The sequence below is a fragment of the Thalassophryne amazonica genome, chromosome 1 (genome assembly GCF_902500255.1).
Source record: "Thalassophryne amazonica chromosome 1, fThaAma1.1, whole genome shotgun sequence".
Taxonomy (NCBI): Eukaryota; Metazoa; Chordata; class Actinopteri; order Batrachoidiformes; family Batrachoididae; genus Thalassophryne; species Thalassophryne amazonica.
Window position 1 is genome coordinate 151,136,020 of NC_047103.1, and position 22,046 is coordinate 151,158,065.

The 22,046-nt window shown below is 42.0% G+C and overlaps 1 protein-coding gene across 1 annotated transcript in view; it reads left to right on the forward strand.

Annotated features, from left to right (window-relative positions):
* Window positions 1-22,046, forward strand: part of txndc16 (thioredoxin domain containing 16) — an 89,687-nt gene that overhangs the window by 6,241 nt on the left and 61,400 nt on the right. The window contains exons 2-14 of the mRNA XM_034176214.1: window positions 3,778-3,958; window positions 4,226-4,308; window positions 4,580-4,647; window positions 7,152-7,226; window positions 7,963-8,084; window positions 8,243-8,336; window positions 8,422-8,590; window positions 8,718-8,887; window positions 16,235-16,295; window positions 16,378-16,540; window positions 16,802-16,954; window positions 17,928-17,987; window positions 18,136-18,340. Of these exons, the coding sequence (XP_034032105.1) occupies window positions 3,793-3,958; window positions 4,226-4,308; window positions 4,580-4,647; window positions 7,152-7,226; window positions 7,963-8,084; window positions 8,243-8,336; window positions 8,422-8,590; window positions 8,718-8,887; window positions 16,235-16,295; window positions 16,378-16,540; window positions 16,802-16,954; window positions 17,928-17,987; window positions 18,136-18,340 (1,589 nt within the window). The 5' untranslated portion in view covers window positions 3,778-3,792. The remainder of the gene's footprint in view (window positions 1-3,777; window positions 3,959-4,225; window positions 4,309-4,579; window positions 4,648-7,151; window positions 7,227-7,962; window positions 8,085-8,242; window positions 8,337-8,421; window positions 8,591-8,717; window positions 8,888-16,234; window positions 16,296-16,377; window positions 16,541-16,801; window positions 16,955-17,927; window positions 17,988-18,135; window positions 18,341-22,046) is intronic.

Below are 22,046 nucleotides of genomic sequence, written 5' to 3' on the forward strand. Positions count from 1 at the left end.
TAGTTTCGCAAACGTTCCACTATTTTCATTTTGTTGTGATTTCAGTAGAGAGACTAACAAAGGACATTTCCTCAGAACATTACCTAACCTGTGGAGGTAGCTGAAGGCACCCACATAAAGGTACATAAGACACAGACATTAGAATGCTAAACTAGCATGTTGCCCGTGGGGAGCCACAGGCTTTAGATTGGGTAGTGTTTCTAAAATACGTAGCTGACATTTTTCAAGGGTGGTAATAAATTACACAAAGTTTCTATAATGAGTTGGAATGGCGTGTGAATCCAGAATGTTTTTAGAACCTTAGACCTCAACAGTTTTAGAGGAAGAACTCAGCCCTTTTATTTCCTGTTGCTTACGTAATTTTTTAAAGATTAATTTACTGTCTTTAATGCACTGTATTTGTAAATCATTTAGGTTCTTATTATCATATGCACCATATCATTATTATGATTATTATTACTTTTATTTTGTCATTTGATTTTTTAAATAGAACACAATGGAAATAAGTGTTATTACTTTCTTGTGTCATCCATGTAATTTTTTGTAACGTATTTACAGTTATATTATGTACTTACATTGAACTTGCTAAATAAAATCACACACAGGAACGCTTTTAATATATAGATGATTTACCGCCCCCTGCTGGAATGGCGTTTGAGTCCAGAATGTAATAAGCAACCTCCATTGTTCCGTGCTGTTACCTAATATCTGTAGTTTCTCCAAAAATATTAGTCCAAAAGATTGGACTAATATTTTTGGAGAAACTATTTTTTCTTTTACTTTTATTTTTACACACTTTTTTTTTTTAACTTTTATTTTTACACACCCACAAACAGACGGTGGTGGAAGACATCAAACGCACTACACTTGTCATTCATGGTAATGGTAACATGACACTTAACTAAATTGATTGAACAACAAAAACACAAATCAATAACACTAACAACACTGTTAAACTAACGTGAATCACATTAATAATATTTAAAACCCTGAACTCCCATGGTGCATTGCAGCACAACATCCATTGTACACTATTGGCTAATATTGCTAGTCATTTCCTTCGGCTATTCCCTTGTTTTCACCCAGGGTCGCCACAGCAGATCCAAGGTGGATCTGTATGTTGAATTGGCACAAGTTTTATGCCGGATGCCCTTCCTGACGTAACTCCACGCAGAGGGTGGGGCTTGAACCGGGAACCTTCCTTGCTGAAACCAAGTGCACTAACCACTTGACCACAACCCATGCTTTGTTATTTAATATCGCTAATTTCTCCAAAAATATTAGTTCTGTCAACTTTCTGTTTTCACGGCGTTCATCCTTGGCCCAAAATACACAAGCATGCCAAACGGCAAATGTCAGCTCTCCCCATTTTCTCCATGATTGAAACCAAACACGCACGCATGCAGAGGTGCTGCAAAGAGGAATGGGCTAAACTGGCCAAAGATAGGTGCACCAAGCTTGTGGCATCATATTCAAGAATCTTGAAGCTGTAATTGCTGCCAAAGGTGCATCAACAAAGTATTGAGCAAAGGGTGTGAATACTTATGTACATAGGATTTCTTTATTATTATTATTATTAATTACAATATATATATATGTATATATATATATATATATATATATATTTTTTTATTATGGGGTGTTGAGTAGAAGTTTGAGGGGAAAAAATGAATTTACTCAATTTTGAAATAAGGCTGTAACATAATAAAATGTGGAAAAAGTGAGCTGTCATGAATACTTTCTGGACATGCTATAGACAGACTAACAGTCAGACCCGCATACGCACCTAAGGACAATTTAAAGTTTCCAATTCACCATGCCTGCATGTCTTTGGATATGAGAGGAAGCCGGAGCACCTAGAGGGAACCATGCAAACACTGGAAGAACATGCAAACTCAACACTGAAAGGCCACAGATGGAAATCGATCCCATGACCTTCTTGGTGTGAGACAATAGTGCTAACATCTAAGTGACTGTGCTGCCCACATTTGTTTTTAATAATAATCATTACAATGACTATATAGGACTTTCTAAGGACTTAAAGCACTAAACAAAGTAAAGTCCAACAATAAAAGAATAAATAACAATAAATAAATTACATATTTCGTAGGCCAAATGTCAGAAATAAAAATATAAAGGAGGTATAATTTACACTCCAACAGTGCACGAAAATCCCAAATTCAAGAGCTGCACTCTGGCTCGACTTATACTCCAGAAAATTTGGTACATACTTTGCACAATGAGTGTGGACTGGGATTTTTTTTTTTTTTGAATGAATGAATGAATGAGTGAATTCTATTTATTCAGCACACAGATGCTGAATAAATAATGAATCATAAATATGTTCTCGTTTTATTATATAGCAACAGATCTTACGGCAGGAAGGTCTTCTGCATAGTATGATAAGGCCAAAACATCCATCATTGCAAATTTGCAGATTTTTCAATTAATAGAACTTAAACCCTAAAATTTGTCCTAACTGTGACACTGAACCAGTGATTCCCAAAGTGATCTCTAGTTTAGCATACAGGGGGCTTTTGTCATCATAATAATCACCCCAAATGCCACCGTGGCAGTAGCCTTTGTTGCCTATTTCTTACTCTTTTGCTCAACGAGATTCATCAAAATCAACACCGGCACTCAGCTCCAGGTCGCTCAATGCTACTCTCGCCAAAAGCCATAACTGCCAAGCATGTACAGATTGTGTGTTGCCAGATTGGGTAGTTTTGACTTTATTAAGCTTTGGCTGCATTACTTTTTAGTGATCCACTAATCTAAGTAATGAGGACAGTTAAAAATACTGGAAAATATAGATCTAATGTTTTGTGTGCACTGTGGCAGTTTTTGAACAGCTTTTGCATTGGAAATCAGCAGGTGAATTTGGCAGCAATGTGCTGTGCAGTTGTGGGGTCACTCCCACAACACAGCTAAATGAGAAATGATGGACATTTGACATCATACTGGCAACATTAAGTAATTAACACCTTTATTGACTGGAATTCAACATTCTACAATTGAGAATCAATAGGCAGATTTTTGTCCTTTGTTACACAACAATAAATAATGGCAGTAGACAATAGAGAGCCAGGACTACGTTATATTTGCGTGTAATATCCTGAGAGCATCGGCTTGAGGAGTACGAGCAGCCTCCATATGGGCTCATTTGAGAGTAATTATTTTTTTAATTTTATGATAATGAAGAGCACAAAACATTTTTTAATAGTATTAGGTTTTCTGTTGGTGACCAATATGAAGCCCTGAAATGCTGTTTGTGGTGATGATAATGTCCCTTTACCACAGGTAAACGGAGGCCAAATGTGCTTTGTCTAGAGGTGCAATAATTAATCGAATAATTAAATTAATCAGCAACTGCTTTTATAGTCGATTTGTTTGTATAGAGCCTTTGTTTTTAATGTTAAATTTGCTCATTTTAGCTTCTTAAATGTCAACATTTTGTAGTTTCTTTAGTATTTTATTTACTTCTTTCTGACAGTGGACTAACTTTGGGCTGTGGACAAAGCAAGCTTTTCAAATGCGTTGTCTTGGGTTTTTGGAAACACTGATTGACATTACTGCTTTCTGACATTTTATTTGACCAAACAACAAATCAATTAATTGAAAGAATAATTGGCAGTCAGTTGCAGCTCTAGTGTTGGCTGAGGTTGGCACTTTTTGACTACTGCATATTTTATGCTGGTTTTGTTTTGTTTTTGTTTGTTTTTGCAGCTACATGTCCTTCTGCGCCTCTTAGCTTTCTAACACTTGTGTTCTTCACAGTGAGTATAACACAACATGCTCATGATGAGGTGGCACTATTTTGCTGTTTTCCTGCTGTGGATGAGTTTGGGAGGATCCAAAGAGATGGAAAATGCATCACACATACTTGAACTGTCAGCTGCACAATTCCGTGAGAATTTGGAGGCCGGGAAGAGTATGGTTGTCTTCTTTTGGTACCAAGGTAAGTTCAGAGTTGCACATTTCAACATTGTGCATTGTGCATTATGCAGGATGACAGCATAAACACGAGAGGGCTGGGATCGATAGAATGATTTTTGTTTTGGAGGTAACTCAGTAAGTTAGTCCTCTCTGGCTTGGCTTTTTGCTGTCATCTCTGGTATGATCAAATTGTGCGTTTGGCAGTTGTGCATCAAATGAATGCACAGCTGTTGTCTTCTGGGATATTTAAGTTTCTCACTGCTTCCCCCCACCCACACTCTTTCTCCAGAAGCTACCACCATCAATCTCTTCTTGGTCCAGTTAGAGAAGTCTGCCGAGCCCTTGCACGATTTTGGGATACTGGTTGGCATGGTAACTGCATGGCAGTTCAGTTTCATGTGCTCATTCTATCATAGAAATGGACATGAATGTCCACTACACAAATAATTTATTTCTATGAGGACTGTGATTCAGACAGGTTTAGCTGCAGTTGCCAATAAATTGTGTTGAATTTTGATATGGGTTGATATATGTTGAGTGAGTGCATTGTGCACAGAGTTTTGGATGCATGCATGGGTACCCACGAGTGGATGATGCTTCATTAATTTCTCCTGCTACTGAAGCTTTTGATCTTTCTCTCCAGGTCAACTGCCCCAAAGAGAAGGTTGCTAAATATTGCACCTCATCAAAGACAGAGCTTTACCTGTTCAGGTATGTTGTGTAGAAAGAATCAGAGAGGATGTAACTCCAAGCAAAGTTATCAATAAAGGTTTACTAAACCTTCACTTTTTTTTAACAGCATTTAGTTTTCATAATTTTGAAGCGCATTAAATGGCAACTGAGAAGTATAATACTTGTGTGAAGCGCCTTGAGGCAACTTTGTTGTGATTTGGCGCTGTATAAATGAAAATAAATTAAAATTGAAAAATAAATTAAATGAATACTAATGAACATATTTTTTATTACTGCTATGACTGTTAATTATATTTATCATTCTAATAATAAATGCCAGTGTAATCAGAAGTAGTGCAGTAGGAACAGGAGAAGCTGACAGTATTTGGGAATGCATAAACATGAAATGCTAATAGCTGTGCATATCTCACATTGGGTTGTTATGGAGTGAAGGGGTTTTTAGAACCCCTGATCTAAGTTGTTTAATATTAAGTATCAGCCAGTACAGAGTCTTGATTCAGATTTGTTTGTTTTTCCTTTTTAACAATATGAATAGTGCGCTATAGTGGTACACCAAATAAGTTGCTGCCTAGCCGATTAAATGCATTTTGAGATAATTATACTTGGCAATTTAAAAAAATCTACGGTCACATCTGACAAATAGGCTTATCAGTGTGGTGTGGCTTCTGTGGAATGACACTTGGACTCCCAATTGTGTCCGTTTACATACATGTAAATGGGTGCCTTAAAACAGTGGGAATGGGTGTTTTGAAACAGTCAGCAATGTTGGATGTAATGTTACTTGTCAGAAAATGTGAGGACTTGCACAGAAACAATTAGTGTGTCTTAATTGAGAGAGTGGCGTCAACTCAGAACATGACGTCATTTTGGTTTCAACTGCACTGAACTACTGAATGAACCTTTAATGTTTTCAACATTTTTAAAATCATTTGACCACATACAGCAACACATCCAGGTACAGGTGCTATCAAAATAAATATAAAAATAGTTATCAAATTTACATACAGGTGTATGTAAAAGTTTGGGCACCCCTGATAATTTTTATGATTTTCCTTTATAAATCATTGATTGTCTGGATCAGAAATTTCAGTTAAATATATTGTATAGCAGACAAACACACTGATATTTGAGAAGTGAAATGAAGTTTCTAGTATTTACAGAAAGTGCAATAATTATTTAAACAAAATTAGGTAGGTGCATACATTTAGACACCCTTGTCATTTTATTGATTTGAATACACTAAATATTGGAACACAGAATTGGCTTGGTAAGCTCATTGACCCTTGACCTCCTTACACAAGTGAATCCAATCATGAGAAAGGGTATTTAAGGTGGCCATTTGCAAATGTTTCTCCTCTTTGCATCGCTTCTGAGTGGCAACATGGGAGCCTCTAAACAACTCTCAAATGACCTGAAAGGAAAGATTGTTCAACATCATGGTTTAGGGGAAGGATACAAAAAGCTATCTCAGAGATCTCACCTGTGAGTTTCCACTGTGAGGAACATAGTGAGGAAATGGAAGACCACACGGCTGACTTTAATTTCCACAATTTTTCTTCTGTTCGGATCTGAAGGGAATCTGTACATCTTAAAGCCCTTGCTGTGTCTATTTGTGCATCCAAATGCACAACAACCTGGCATTTTTAGTGAATAAATAAATAAAATGGCTGGATTTACAAGCAGACAGATTAACAGCAAACCCTATTTTGGAAGCAAGATGGCACCAAGAGTCACGTGACCGTTTTTTTTTTTCTTTTCTTTTTTCTCGACTCGTCATGTCACCACTCTCAATTAAGGCACAACAATATGGACAGGAGAAAATGTTCATTTATACATATAGCTGTTTTTCTTGGTGGTTGTTGTTGTCTTAATTGTTATTAAATTATTGTATCACATTGGGGGGGGGGCTATGTTCACCACCATTTTCTTTGTTCTCTAAAAACTTGGATTGGCCACTGAAAAAACTGTATTGGTTGACTGCTATTCCATAAACTTATTCTATAAACAGCATTTGTAAAAACAAACTATATCACACACGCACATACTCATCTTCAACCGCCTAGTCCAATCAAGGCTTGCGGGGGGCTGGAGCCTATCCCAGCAGTTATAGAGCACACAAACTATATCATATTTATGAAATTGCTAATGGTTAATTTCAGTTGTGACAAATGTGAAGTCATTGCCAGAAAGCACATACGGGATTCAAGACTTTATTTGCTCAATTTTCTTCTTGTGTGAAAATCCTTTTTCTGCCTCCATATTTATTTTGTCCAATTACTTATAGTATCTGAAAATGGAGGAACTAGGTATCAAAATGACCATTACTGAATGGATAATGTAATACTTTGTTAAACCCTTAGAATTACAATTGAAAGTTGACACAAGTACATGTTGCTTGTTTAAATTCAAGTCCATTGTGGTGGTAAAACTGCTGTAAGTGTAACTGTCTAAATACTTATGAGCCTCACTATGTAAACAGATTATGAATAGATATTTTCCACAATGTTCTGTTTCTCTGACAGGAAAGATAAAAAAGAAAGCAGTTTTAGCCTGAAATTGGTGTTTGACGTCGACGCTATAGTCAGCCACGTCCTTTTGTAAGTAAACAGCACCTGTCTTACCAATAATGTTTTTCAACTGTATTATTATGTTTGATGCTACTTAGATATTTTGCACATTTTGATTTAAAGTAGCAGAGTGGGTAACTCAGTGGGTTAGGAGTTGACCTGGCAATATGTAGACCATGGTTGAAGTCCCAGTTAGTCCACCAAGCTGTAAAATGGGTACTGGCCTTGGCTGGGAGGTAACCTGGATTGGACTGGTGTCCCATCCAAGGGGAGTCACAGACTCTGGTGGTCTACTTGACACCACAGGAAACCAGAGATAAGCATCGGGCCGATGGTCTTTAGGGTCCATAAGGACTTTAGTATTTCGGTCAACTCGCATTTTATAAGTAAAGGTCAAAAACATAAAGCTGAAAAAACAAGTATTTATTAGATTATTAATCATTTTCTGTGGTTTATATATATATATATATATATATATATATATATATATATTTATGAAATAATGTTTTCAATTACATTTAGAAACAGACTTGTTGGGCCTTTCAATACAGAAGTTGACCCATTTGTTAATTCAGGTATTTCATCATAAACAATTTACTGCCACTGGTATCTAGTACATGCAAGCAACTACAGTAGTATTAGTATGTAGTAGTAGTATGGTATGAGTGATATGTGTAAGTACTTTATTTTAACAGCAAGAAAAAAAGATTTCTAGACAGCTACATTATATAATAAAATGTGTTTGGATTCTGTCTCTCTTTCACAGTGATATTGTTTATGAAGAGATACATAGCGTGGATTTGCCAGATGACCTCACTGATTTGGAGAAAAAAGTCAAAGGGAATACAGATATCGTATTAGCTCTAATTAAAACTCTGGGGACAGCAGGTATAGACAATGTGTTTTTACAAAGTCACCTAAAAAAAACAAAAATCAGTGGATCTGATGACTAACTGACGTGGATCTTAATTTCTTGTGTTGTCCTACCTGATTGATTTATTTGAAAGCCTTAATTCATATTATGTTTGCTGACTGTATTTCTTCAGAGCACAGATCTGTGATGGAGACAGCGTTTGTGTACGGATCTAAATATCAGTTTGCATTGTCAGTTCGTGGAGGTGAAGCCCTGAAAGCACTGGGGTGGGTTCTTGCTTGAGCATTACAGTAAGTTTCAGGTTTAAATTATACTTTCATACAAAGACATGCCTGTCTCTGATTGTCTCAGTGTCAACCCAACATCTCGTTCTTCCGGAGTTTGGTTTCTCCACTGTAAGGCTCATAAAGGGTTCATGCAACCGATTACCGCTGACCGGTGTCCTGTGACGGCTATGAGGAAACCCTTGACCACGCTGGGCCTGCACTCCTTCCTGCAGCTCATGGAGGCTCCACTAGTGGTAAATACAGACCTGTGGACTGCACAAAACTGAAGTGGTAGAGCTGTAGAGCTGTATATCTGTACATTCCAATTGATTGTTTTTAACGACAAGGTGTCTCCACATTATTGCTCTCTCCACCTGCCAGTCTGAAGTACACGAAGACCCGTCATCGGTTCAACCCCCACCACCTCCAAACCACCATACCCCTCAGATTTTCCTGTTCTCGCGTCCCGGCACTGAGCACCTGGACCTGAACACGGCCATTACCCTGGCATGGAGGCTCAGAGGTGTTGCTCTACTTGTGCTTGTGCACAGGTAAGGAAAACAGGAATGTGTGTGACTGTGTTAACAAAAGCCTGGAGTAGAAACCATAATATTCTGAAGAAGGTGAAAACATATACATGTTGATGTAGATAAATATTCCCAGGATGAGAGATATATGGGAAAAATGTGAGTGGCATTAGTTTCCTCTCTAATAGTGCAATAGATAGCAGAATATTTCAGGGGAATCTTTCAAATGGTGGTACAGGTACCAGATTTGTCCAAAAGAAAAAAAAATATATATTCCTTTGACATTACTCTTTTGAAAATGCCCATGGGTCATTCCATTTTTCAAAATGGCAACCATTTTCGAAGATTGCTGCTATGCTTAGTATGAAAATTCTTCTTTTGTCGACAAATATAGACTTGCCCCATATTGGTGATCCTAGTACAGGGGTGGGCAATGAGGGCCAAGACAGTGCAGCTTTTCCTTGCAGTCAATCACCTCAGCAGGTGGGTGATGAGCTTCTCCCCTGAACATAAATGCCAGGGCCCATATCCATGAAGCAGCCTAAGGCTAAAAATAGCTCCTAATGATGCTTTCTAAGAAAAATCTTAGAATTCCTCGAATTCTTAGATGTTTCTTAGAATTTTCCCTTTGTAAGATGAAAGTTGTCCGCAAAGCACCTTAGGCCTTAAGATGGCTCCTAAGGTGCCAAACTGGTAAGAGTAGGAGCCTAAGAGTGTCTTAAGAAGAGAAAATGGCAGAAAAGGCAGAGAGTAAAGCCTGGTTCACACGGCAAGATAATTGGGCTGATATGGGACCCGATCTTCTCCTTCTGACAATCTTAAGGACGCCCCGAGAATCGTGATGACGCTAAAGATAATCTTATCAGATATTCCTGCCGTGTGTGGTGTGTTAAGAGTGCTCTGATCTGCTTGGAAGGACGTCAGGGATGCTCAGATCGCAAATCGGAGATATTCGACATGTTGGATTGTCTTGGCCCGATATCCCAGCATGTGTTGTCTCCCCTGATCACAAACGAGCACGCAGTGTGCTGAATGTGACGTGTAGCCAATAAGAAAGCGAGGTGATGGACACACGGAGTGGCAAATAAAATCAAAACAGCTGTCCTGACTTACCAGAAAGTCCGGTGATTGCGCTGTCTCCACTCCTTTAAAGAACGCCTTTTCTTTTTCTTTTGGTATCGTTTTTTTCCCATCTGTTTTAAATAGTCCACAAACTATCTCCATCTTTTTACTCTGAAGTCACGTTTAATCTCGAGAGATTTTGCGAGATTTCCTGTCTGACCTGGGAATGTTCGTGTGTGAAATCTGTTTGTGTGTGGTGTGTTGACTTCACCGTGTGGCTGAACACCACACACTGTGCGACCAAACCTATCAGATCTACGATTTTTTTTTTTTAATCTCCACATGTGGTCTCTCAGGTATTGGAAACCTACAGATAATTTTAAAATTCTGTCGCGTGAACCAGGCAGAAGCAGAGATATTCTCTGTATGTAGGATGATAGTGAGTAACACACTACCCACTTGATCTACGTAATTATTTTATGTTAATTTACTGTCTTAATGTATTTATAAAATGTTTAGGTTCTTGTTATCATACACACATGGTTAATAATAATAATAATATTATTATCGGTATTATTAATATTATTTTCTTTTATTTTTACTTCTATTTTGTCATTTGATTTTAAATGGTCCACAATGGAAATAAGTGTTTTCACTTTCTTGTGTCATGCATGTATTTTTAACATATTTACAATTATATTATGTACTCACCTCAGCCTCAGCCTCCCCTGTAAGGTCTATTCCAGAGTACTGGAGAGGAGAACTGGACCGATAGTTGAACCTCGGATTCAGGAGGAGCAGTGTGGTTTTCGTCCTGGTCGCGGCACACTGGACCAGCTCTGCACCCTCCATCAGGTGCTTGAGGGTTCATGGGAGTTCATCCAACCAGTCCACATGTGCTTTGTGGATCTGGAGAAGGCGTTTGTCTGTGTTCCTCTGGGCACCCTGTGGGGGGTGCTCCGGGAGTACGGGGGCCGGGGTCCTTTGCTAAGGGCTATCCGGTCCCTGTACGACCGCAGCAGGAGCTTGGTTTGCATTGCCGGTAGTAAGTCAAACCTGTTTCCAGTGCACGTTGGCCTCCGCCAGGGCTGCCCTTTGTCACCGGTTCTGTTCATTACCTTTATGGACAGAATTTCTAGGCAGCCAGGGTGTAGAGGGGGTCCAAATTGGGAACCACAGAATCTCATCGCTGCTGTTTGCGGATGATGTGGTTCTGTTGGCTTCGTCAAATCAGGACCTTCAGCATGCACTGGGGCGGTTTGCAGCCGAGTGTGAAGCGTCCGGGATGAAAATCAGCACCTCCAAATCCGAGGCCATGGTTCTCAACTGGAAAAAGGTGCCTTGCCCTCTTCAGGTCGGTGGAGTGTCCTTGCCTCAAGTGGAGGAGTTTAAGTATCTCAGGGTCTTGTTCACGAGCGAGGGACGGATGGAGCATGAGCTCAACAGACGGATCGGTGCAGCGTCTGTAGTGACGTGGTCGCTGTATCGGACCGTCATGGTGAAGAGAGAGCTGAGTAGGGGGCAAAGCTCTCAATTTACCGATCGATCTACGTTCCGACCCTCACCTATAGTCATGAGATTTGGCTAATGACCGAAAGAACAAGGTCGCGAGTACAAGCGGCCGAGATGAGTTTCCTCCGCAGGGTGGCTGGGCGCTCCTTTAAAGATAGGGTGAGGAGCTCGGTCACTCGGGAGGAGCTCGGAGTTGAGCCACTGCTCCTCCACGTCGAAAGGAGTCAAGCTGAGGTGGCTCGGGCATCTTTTCCGGATGCCTCCTGGATGCCTCACTGGAGAGGTGTTCCAGACATGTCCCATTGGGAGGAGGCCCCGGGGAAGACCCAGGACACGCTGGAGAGACTATGTCTCTCGGCTGGCTTGGGAACGCCTTGGGGTTCCCCCGGAGGAGCTGGGGGAGGTGTGTGTGGATCGGGAGGTCTGGGCAGCTTTGCTTGAGCTGCTGCCCCCGTGACCCGACTCCGGATAAAGCGGAAGAAAATGGATGGATGGATGGATTATGTACTCACAATGGACGTACTAAATAAACTTGCACACACTTTTAATATATAAATATTCAGCATGTGGATGAGATGCATTCAAAGATGCTCAGGTTATGTAACAATGCATTTTATGGCAAGCCACAGTGTTTGTCTTGTCTGCACTCTGCCGCAAGGTGGCACTCTTATTTTTCACATAAAACATCACAGGCGGTGGAAGGGGTGACATCAAACACTTTTCACTTATGGTGACAGCATGGTGACATTTAACTAAACTGACTAAACCAATTGAACTACAAAGCCACAATAAATCAATAACAATAACAACACTGTTAAACTAACATGAACCACAATAACATTTAAAATGCCAAAACCCCAAACTCCCATAATGCATTGCAGCACAACATTTATAGGTTTAGCGACTGGCCCGGCGATCACTACATTTTAATTTTGCTGAGTATCATCAACGTGACATTAATTTTCACAATCATACATTTGACATTGCAGTAGTCAAAGCATGAAGTGACGAGACTGTGAACCAGGATAGCAGCGGTATGAGGCGTGAAAGAGGGGTGAAGGCGGTTGTTATTGCAGAGGTGGTAGTAAGCTGAGCAGGTTGTTATTGATGTGAGATGACACCCAGACTCTTAACCTGGGGGAAGGGCAAGATGGAAGCGTTATCAATAGATGCTGTAAAGCTGGGGTTTTGTTTAGGGTGGACTTGGTGCCAATGAGCAGCATCTGTTTTTATCACTGTTTAATCGGCTACAAGGAGCAGATCATTAGTGATTTTGATTAAAGCTGTTTCGGTACTATGAAAAGGGCAGAAACCAGACTGGAATTGTTCAAAAAGATTATTGTGGGATAGATGGTTGTGGAGCTGAGAAGCAACTGTTTTTTGGGGGGGGGTTTCCCAAGTATTTTTGCAAAAAATAGGAGGTTGGAAATGGGACACAGGTTATTGAGGTTTGTGGGATCAGCCCCAGGTTTCTTGACTACTGGGGTGACAGTAACTGTTTTGAGAGAGGAGGGAACAGTTCCCATAGTGAGGGGACGAATGAATTATGTTTGTTATGCAGGGAGCCAGGAGAGGTTCTCAATCCAGCCCTCAACAACACCTGAACCTGTGCATTTTCCATTTCTCCCTGCTCTGCCACAAGCTGATTTGCTAATTCATGTGTCTGTTAGGAGTTGATTGGCTGTGTACCTGGTATAATTGTAAAGCGCTTTGAGTTTCTGATGCAAATGGAAAAGTACTATATAAATGCAGTCCACTTACCATTTACACTATAGCCACAATTGTTGGAACCGATCTGGATAACCAGGAAACCATTGGCTCGAAGGCATTGAACGCCGGAATGGATACATGTGGGACTCTCCAACTCTCACAGTAGAGCATAGCAAGGCCAGACTCACATAGTTTAGACATCTCAACAAACCCAGGAGGACATGAATCGTTCAGGGAAACAAAGTCATTTGGTTGTTGCCATGTTTCATTTAAACACAAAAGTCAAATTTACGATTGGTAAAGAGATCTTGCTGGAACGGATATTCATGAGCCCAGAACTGACGGTGTTGCCATCAGTTTCACTGTGCAGAATCCAAATTTTGAACTCCTCAAGCCAGTAATCAGCTCAAGCAGCATTACTTTAGGATACCACGTGTGCTGCCTACCAATATGTAGACCTGAGTTCAATTCATAATCATGATTCCCGTCTGTGTCCTTGAACAACACACTTCATCTGCATCATCACAGTCCAACCACCTATAAAGGGGTTCCATCTTTTGCTGGGGAAGTAGCCTGTGGTGGATTGACGTCCCATTCATGGGGGGGTTGTAGACTTCTGCTTTGTGCCATGATATCCGGGGATAAGCACCATCCCGGTGGGCCTCAGGGTCTGTACAGAACTTGTTCGTAGTCAAAAATCTACTTTTCTGCATCAAGACCATTCAAATTGGTCCATGTGGTGAGATCCTGTGTAATTCATTATGCCAAAATGGTGGCCATTTTTCATCTTGAAAATGGGCTCTATTTTGTACAGGTGACACAATGCACCATATTGTGAAGCCTGTATCGAATTGTCTTTTTATTTTTTATTTTTTTAGTACCGTGTGGATTAGAGAATATCCAAAATAGATTCAGACTTGTGCACCCAATTCTTGTCTTTTAAAGTCATTAATGATGTATGCTCTACAGTCGTTCCACCCTGGCAAAATACCACTTCAGAGACATCATTAAAAGCCCAAAATTACTGTCGCACTAATACCCACGATGATTGCATGTAAACTTCTGACCACAACTGTAGGTGGCAGTAATGTAACTCCTCACATTAATTCATTTATCTGTCACACTCCTCGTATATATTTATATAGGTTGCACATACAGGGACATAGGCCTTCTAAGACAAACATGAACACATACATACATTCATGTAATTCAGATATGATGGCCTGTTGTGCTACATGCAGCCATTGACTACAATGGTTACTACAGATGACAGGATCCCTTGAATGTTGAATATTGAATTCTTCAGGTGCCACACCCAGATGCTACATATTAAACATAATTGATTGTCTGCTTGTTTGTAATATTGTTACTGTCACTGTTTGTGTTACATTTTTTGTGTACCTTATAAAATTGATGGGGGAAGCATTAAAAAATCCTTTTCATGTGGACTCTGGAATCTTTCTCAACACTGGTGTCACAGACTGAACGGCCCCCCTAAAAATCGTTCCGCCCTGCCTTCATTGCGCATGCATCATCAGCCGCGGTTCACGGATTATCACCTCGTTTCTGCTTAAAACTGCACTCCAGTCATCATCTATGTCAGTGACAGATATCTGAAGCTTTTGTACAACAATTTCCACATACTTCAGCATTATTTCATCACAAAAGACGGAGGAAGTGATCAGAGCACCGCAGCTACATGAGCTGCTAACTGATGCGTTCACTGCACGTCGGTCATTTCAAAGCGTCACAGAGTATCGCCTCCTTTCTGCTTAAAACTTACTTTAGAATGATTTAAGATGTTTTACCTTGTCATCTGATGGTTAATAACCCCATTAATCCATTTGATCGCTTTGGGTGAAGAGACTCTGTCTCAGAGCTCCGAAATGACGCATGTGCTCTGGAGGCGGGGCGGACCATTCGGTCTGCGACACCGGTGTTGCAAGGGTTTCAAAACATTCCATAAGTGTTTCAAGTTTGTGGGTATCAATGAAAAGTTTTGGTATCATCCTCAACCACATGGTCAACCCATTCTTTAATTGTGCTTTTACTTTCCCACACAGTTAGATATTTTATCCCATATTTGCCCACATAGTGAGCGTCATGTTTGTTTCCTCGGTTGTGTGCTGATGCTCATGTGAAAGTGGGCAGCAGTGGAAAAACACAGTGGCAGAAAAACTGCATGCAGATCCAACTACAGCTGTTAATTTGTCATAATCCATCCAGCATGCACGGACCATCCAGCAGGTGGCAGACAAATCTATGGAAAAGAAAACTGTTTTTTGGATTGATCTGATACATCAAAGTTAACCACTTTTCTAATCACTTCATCCTCATTATGTGCTGTTTTAATTGAATGAGTTACAAGATAACCGTTGTTGTTTTGGAGTTATTACTTACACAAACTGAGATGCATTCTGTACTCATCCACATTCACCGTCCCACATGTCCACATTTTTACTGTTAACCAGACAATATTAACATAAAGTAATTTATCTTGTAAAAATAACCATACCTGGTAGATGTTTGATACTTACACCATAGGTGGCCTGTGGGGAATGGTGGCTCATAACACTTTAGGATTGTTTGATGCATAGATTTGCATACTAATGAGAACAAGTTTTTCTTTTAACAAGCACAACTCAAGAAAACATTTGCCAATTCATCTTTCAGAGCAGATAGTATAAAATTTTAAGGGGGATCTGAATAAAGAGTGGGACTTGCACATTTTAAAATGTCTTTTTTTTTTTTCCTAGCATTGTGAGAGAAGGGGTGTTAAGTAGATGTGTGCAATGTAAATACGAGGGGCAATTGAGAAGTTTTGAGCCTGACCCAGAAAAAGTAGGGAACGGTTGTGCACCTTTTGCAACCAGTATTTCTCAAAAATGTGTGAAATTTTGACTCACTGGGTGCATTGCTGAGAAATATTGGTTTCTCTGAATGCATAAGATGGAGAACCATGGCCTACTTTTTCTGGGTCAGACTCTAAACATCTCAGTCTCCCCTCGTAATACTCGTCTTGTCCCCTCTAATGTGTTGTTTCCAGTTGTGTTTCTGGCTTCTGCACGTCCTTGTTTTTGTTACCAGGGAGAGTCCTGCAGTGAAAACCCCAAATCAGTACAATGTTGCATACAGAAAGCCTCAGGAGGTATGACGTGCATCCACACACTAAATACATGACTTGTTTTTGCTCAAAGGCGCCTCATGCTTGTGTTTGTGTCTGCTTCCAGAGTTCAGAGGTGAAGTATTTGACCTTACACAAACTTGAAGAGATTTTAGAGTTGTTTCCACAGCTTGAGAGTGAGGAGGAGGAAGCATTCAAAGAGGAGGAGACTGAGGAGAAACAAGACGATGATGGAGTGCTGGAAGACATAGAATGGAGGCACTCCCTTGGTAAAGTGCTTGGTGGGAAGGGAAAGAATTTAGGGTAAGAGAGGAGCTGCAGGAAGAGGAGCATCCGTTGATTCCTGTGAAATGGTTTGTGTTTCTCTCTCTCTCTCTCTCTCTCTCTCTCTCTCTCTCTCTCTCTCTCTCTCTTCTCTCTCTCTCTCTCTCTCTCTCTCTCTCTCTCTCTCTCTCTCTCTCTCTCTCTCTCTCTCTCCTCTCTCTCTCTCTCTCTCTCCTCTCTCTCTCTCTCTCTCTCTCTCTCTGCAGACGAGCTAGATGATGAAATTGCAAAAGCAATGTACGAAAAGCGAGACACCTTACGAGATATAGACATGGGAGGGATTACTCAAATGACATCTGAAAACTTCCACACTGCAATAGTACAAAGTGACCTGACAGTGGTGCTGTTCTACCTGAAATGTGAGGAAATATCCTATTCCTATTTCTTTTATGCTTGGTGGAATTAATTTGACCTTTGAATGTGTGGGTGTATATAGAACATAGAGCATGATAGAAGAACTAGCGCGCTGGCTTCCTATATCACATATGCATCTCAGGTGTGTCGCCATGTGGACCTGTCTTCCGTCAGTTATGGGTGTTAGAAGTGCTCACAAACAAAATAGGTCAGTGCAAATCAGACACTCCACAATGAAACAGTATATAAATTAATCTTGGGGAAATCATAAAAAACAGTACTTACTACACATGTATTTGTTTTAAAAAAGTATATTTTCTCACCTAGAATTTACAATTTATGGGCCTAATGTCCTTGGACAGCTTTGAGCTGGAGCTACAACATGGTGCTATGCACACTGTAAGCTTAACAACATTCAGTCAGCTACAACAATGTAGTGTTTAAATGTCCATCCAATCAACATTTTGTAAATCTGCATCAGTCTTGCATATGTGAAGCAAAACATTGACAATAAGCTGGAACAAAATATTAAATATGTATGCCACATTTCTTCCCTTAGTATTCCAGGCTGTCTTGTGTTTAGCAGTAGTAGCAGTTTATCTTACTTTTCTTAGAAGAAGAAGAAGAAAAAGTTCAAATACTTATAGAAAGATATTTTTCAGCAGCTTTTCTTTGATAAAAACTACCATAACATACACAGCTCTAAGGCATTTCCATGGCAACAAAGAGGCTCACATACACCTTACACCAGGTAAACAAAGTAGCACAAAGGTAAAAGGGTAAACAATTTGGATGTGTTGGTTTCAACATTGCAGATTGTTGTGTTCATTGTGCTGGCTCACTACAGGTTTGCCCATTTGCTGATGACTATGTGATCTCCTTGGTAGCGCCTACAGTATGTACAGTCTATGGGTTGCACACGGACAACGAATGAGTCAGAGCTCTTCTCTTTCTCTGACTGCTTCTGTTCACCACTAGGGGATGCTGTGTCCATGGCTTTTCTCAGCTCCTTCATGGAGGTTGCAGAGACGCTTGCAGGTAAACATCATCAGTGCACATGAACAGTCCCAAACATTTTAATGTTGTTGATCAGACAGTGTTACATCTTGGCTGTCATTGTTCTTATGTTTTGGATAAATGTGTGATGGTTCCAACTTGATAAAGTATTAATTATTAATCTCTTCAGACTCTAAGGTCACAGATGTTCAGATGGTTGGGGTCGACTGTGGTGTGTGGACGGATCTCTGTGCCGCACAGACCAGAGGTTTGCTCCCGATCCCATTTGAGCCGATAACATCGTTCCCCACTGTGTTGCTGCTCCGCCCCCAGGAGTCAGCTGTGCACTACAGTGGAATGCTTGGTAGTAAGGCACTGCATTGCTTCATCCTTCTGTGAGTTTCCAAGAATCAATAATTTAGTGGTAATACTGCTTTTTGTGCATCATTGTTGAGATGCAGTAACTATCCCGTTACTCCTGCAACTTCTGTTTTTGGATGAGAAGGACAGATTTTAGTGTCCTTGTGGTGTTTGTGTTGGTTTTGACTGCAGCAGAGGGTTCCTGTGGAGAGCAGCACTTTAAAGAAAAACATTTCTGTTGTCACAACCTTCGATGTGTGTTGATGCATGATTGTGTCAAAATATGAAGTATATAAGAGAACACAGCAAACGAGAGTTACGAATGTAACTACGGTTCTATGAATTCTGGATGACCGCCAGAGGGCGGTGCTTTAGCACCTGGATAACTACATGTGCGCAGTATATACCAACAAAGTCACACCATTGAATGTGACCTGGGTGACGTCACTGGTTGTCTTTATATACCAGACGCACCCAGCGCTCGCTTCTTTTCGGAATGAACTCACAAGACTCTGAGTGACAAGCAACTCTGGCAGTCATCCGGAATTCATAGAACCGTAGTTACATTAGTAACTCTCGTTCTATTTCATTCCTCCTGACCGCCAGGGGGCGGTGCTTTAGCACCTGGATGACTTAATACCAACAAGGTCACGGAAGAGTCACACTCACCTCGCATCAGCAGTGGGAAGTGGAGGCAGACAACACCGCCAAAGTCACCGCAGAAGGAGCAGCCACATTCAGTCTGTAATAGCGGGCGAAGGTACAGGACGAAGCCCACGTAGCAGCAGCACAAATATCACTCAAAGGGGCACCTCTCAGTGCAGCCCAGGAGGTGGACACCCCTCTGGTGGAATGGCACGTAACCTTAGGAGGCTGAAGACCTCTGGACCTGTATACTTGTAAAATGGCATCCACGACCCAATGCGAGAGTCGCTGCTTTGAGACAGCACAGCCTCTTTTGTGATCACCGTAACACACAAACAGGGCATCCGTTTTCCGGATCCCGGCAGTCGCACTAATGTACTGCTTCAACAGTAGGACAGGACACAGGGAACCTGAAACAGATAATCCTGGATCAGAATGCGGGACATACACAGCCAAGGAAACTGGCTGGTTAACATGAAAAGTTGAAATTCTCTTGGGTAAAAAGGACGGATTAGGCCACAGCGTAACCCCAGATCCATCAGAATTCCATCGCAAACAGTCCCCAGCGACTGATAGGGCATGGAGCTCTCCCACCCGCTTAGCTGAAGACAGTGCAAGTAGAAAGGCAGTCTTCACTGACACCCATTTAAGATCATCACTTTCAACTGGTTCGAAAGGGGATAAGCTTAAACCCTCCAGGACTAGAGGAAGGTCCCATGAAGGTACACGTGCAAGCCTTGGAGGCCGCAAACGTAGAGCACCTTTCAAAAAAACGACACACTAAGAGGTGTGAACCCACTGACCGGACATCAACGTAGACGTGCCGGGCAGAGATTGCAGCAATATAAACCTTCAAGGTAGCGACAGAAAGTCCTTTCTCCAGCAGTTCTTGTAAATATTTGAGGAGAATAGGCACAGGGCAACGCTCCGGGTCTAACTTTTGTTTCTCACACCACCGCGCAAACAGCTTCCATCTGTTGTCATACAGAGCCCTGGTAGAAGCAGCACGTGAATTAAGGATAGTCTGAACAGCAGCCTGGTCACAAGAACTTAACAAGGAGTCTGGCCCCTCAGCGGGCTGTCTGGTTCCAAGAGGGAGTACCACCGTGGGCAATGTGTTGAGGTGCTTGAAGCGAAAAGGTCCACTTCCGCTGCACCATATTTCTGCCAGATCATTTGGACCACAATCGGATTCAGTCTCCACTCTCCCGGTGGTGGTTTCTGTCTGGAGAGTAAATCCGCTGCTCTGTTCTGTACGCCGGGCAGATGAACTGCTCTGACACTTTGAAGGCGAGGCAATGCCCATAAGAGAAGCTTCCGAGTTTCTGCCAATGAGTGATTGGACCTGGTGCCCCCCGATGGTTTATGTGATAGACTGTTGACGTGTTGTCCGACCAGACAGGAACATGTCTTCCTCTCAGGGCCGGGAGGAAATGCTTGAGAGCCAGTCGCACAGCGCGAAGCTCCAGCACGTTTATGTGTTGGAGTCTCTCCTGAGGACTCCAGACACCCCTCACCATCCTGTGATTCCACACGGCCCCCCCAACCTTTGAGTGATGCATCTGTAACAACCACCTCTCGGCGAGGAGGGACACCCTTGCAGATGAAGTCCACGTTCCCCCAGGGTTTGAGGTGCAGAAGGCACTGGTTGGAGAGTCGTACAAGCCTGTGCTGATGCAACTTTGAGTTGAGGCCTAGGTTGTTGATCCAAATCTGTAGGGGACATAAGAACAGAAGTCCCAAAGGTACCACTAGCGACATTGCAGTCAATTTGCCAATCAACCGGAGCAACAAACCAAAAGGCAGCGTCACAGCCCGTTGAATGTGTGAGACAAGACGAATTACATTGTCCACTCTCTGCGGGGATGGCGATGCAGTCATAGTCAGGGAGTTGATGGCAATGCTGATGAAGGTCGTTTGTTGACTGGGAACAAGAGAACTCTTTGCAAAGTTCACTGAGAGTCCTAAATGAGAGACATGGTTCAGTAGAAGAGCTGTGTCGTTGTGCGCCTGCTCCTGAGTTGGAGCGCAGACAAGCCAATCGTCTAAGTAGGGTAGGATTCTTAATCCAAGAGCTTGCAGTGGGGCTAGTGCTGCAGCCATACATCTGGTAAATGTACGAGGGGCGAGAGAGAGGCCGAAAGGAAGCACCCTGAACTGGTATGCTTGACCTTCGAAAGCAAAGCAGAGAAACTGCCTATGATGAGGCGCCACTGGCACATGGAAATAGGCGTCTTTTAAGTCGACAGTTGTGAACCAGTCTCCTGGTGTGATAGTTTGAAGGACATCTACTGTGCGGAGCATGTGAAACTGCAGCACTTTGATATAACGATTCAGACGTCGGAGATCGAGGATAGGACGAAAGCCGCCATCCTTCTTTGGAACAAGGAAGTAAATTGAATAGAACCCCCTGAGCTGGTCTGAACTGTGAACTGGCTCTATGGCCCCCTTCTCCAGGAGTTCCAAAATCTCTCATTGTAGGGCGGCAGACTGCACCGAGTCGGAAACAACAGTCATCCTCACCCCATTGAACTTTGGAGGACGACATCTGAACTGAATTCTGTAACCTTCGAACAAGGATGAAATGACCCATGGGTCTTGACTTGAGCCTCCCAGTGGCTGAGTTGATTTTGTGAAAAACGGCTGGGGGCCAACATTGGCAGTCAGACCCGACCACCTCTGCCTCGCATCCCTGAGGACCTCTGGGCGCGATTACTGGAAGCTTTGTGAAACCGTTCAGTTCTCGGCGGTCTGCCCATAGGCTGGAAGAGCTGGCCCTCAACTGCAAAAGCATGTGCAGCTCTGGGAGTCGGCGGAAGCCTGGATGTAGAGTGAAAAGCTGTAGCACGTCTGACTGGCTGAGGTCTGGAAGACCGGTGTAGGTCAACAAACTGTTGCCGAGATTTACTAGCCTCAATTGCACGCTCCAAAGTTTGTTGGGCCGCAGGTCCAAATACTTGGCCTGGAAGAACCGGCAGCGAACGGAGTGTGCCTCTGCAGGATTCGGACAGGGGGGACTGCGCAAGCCACACCTGACGTCTAGTGATGGTAAGGGTTGACATCAGTCTGCCAAGCTCTCTGGACATATAAGCAAAG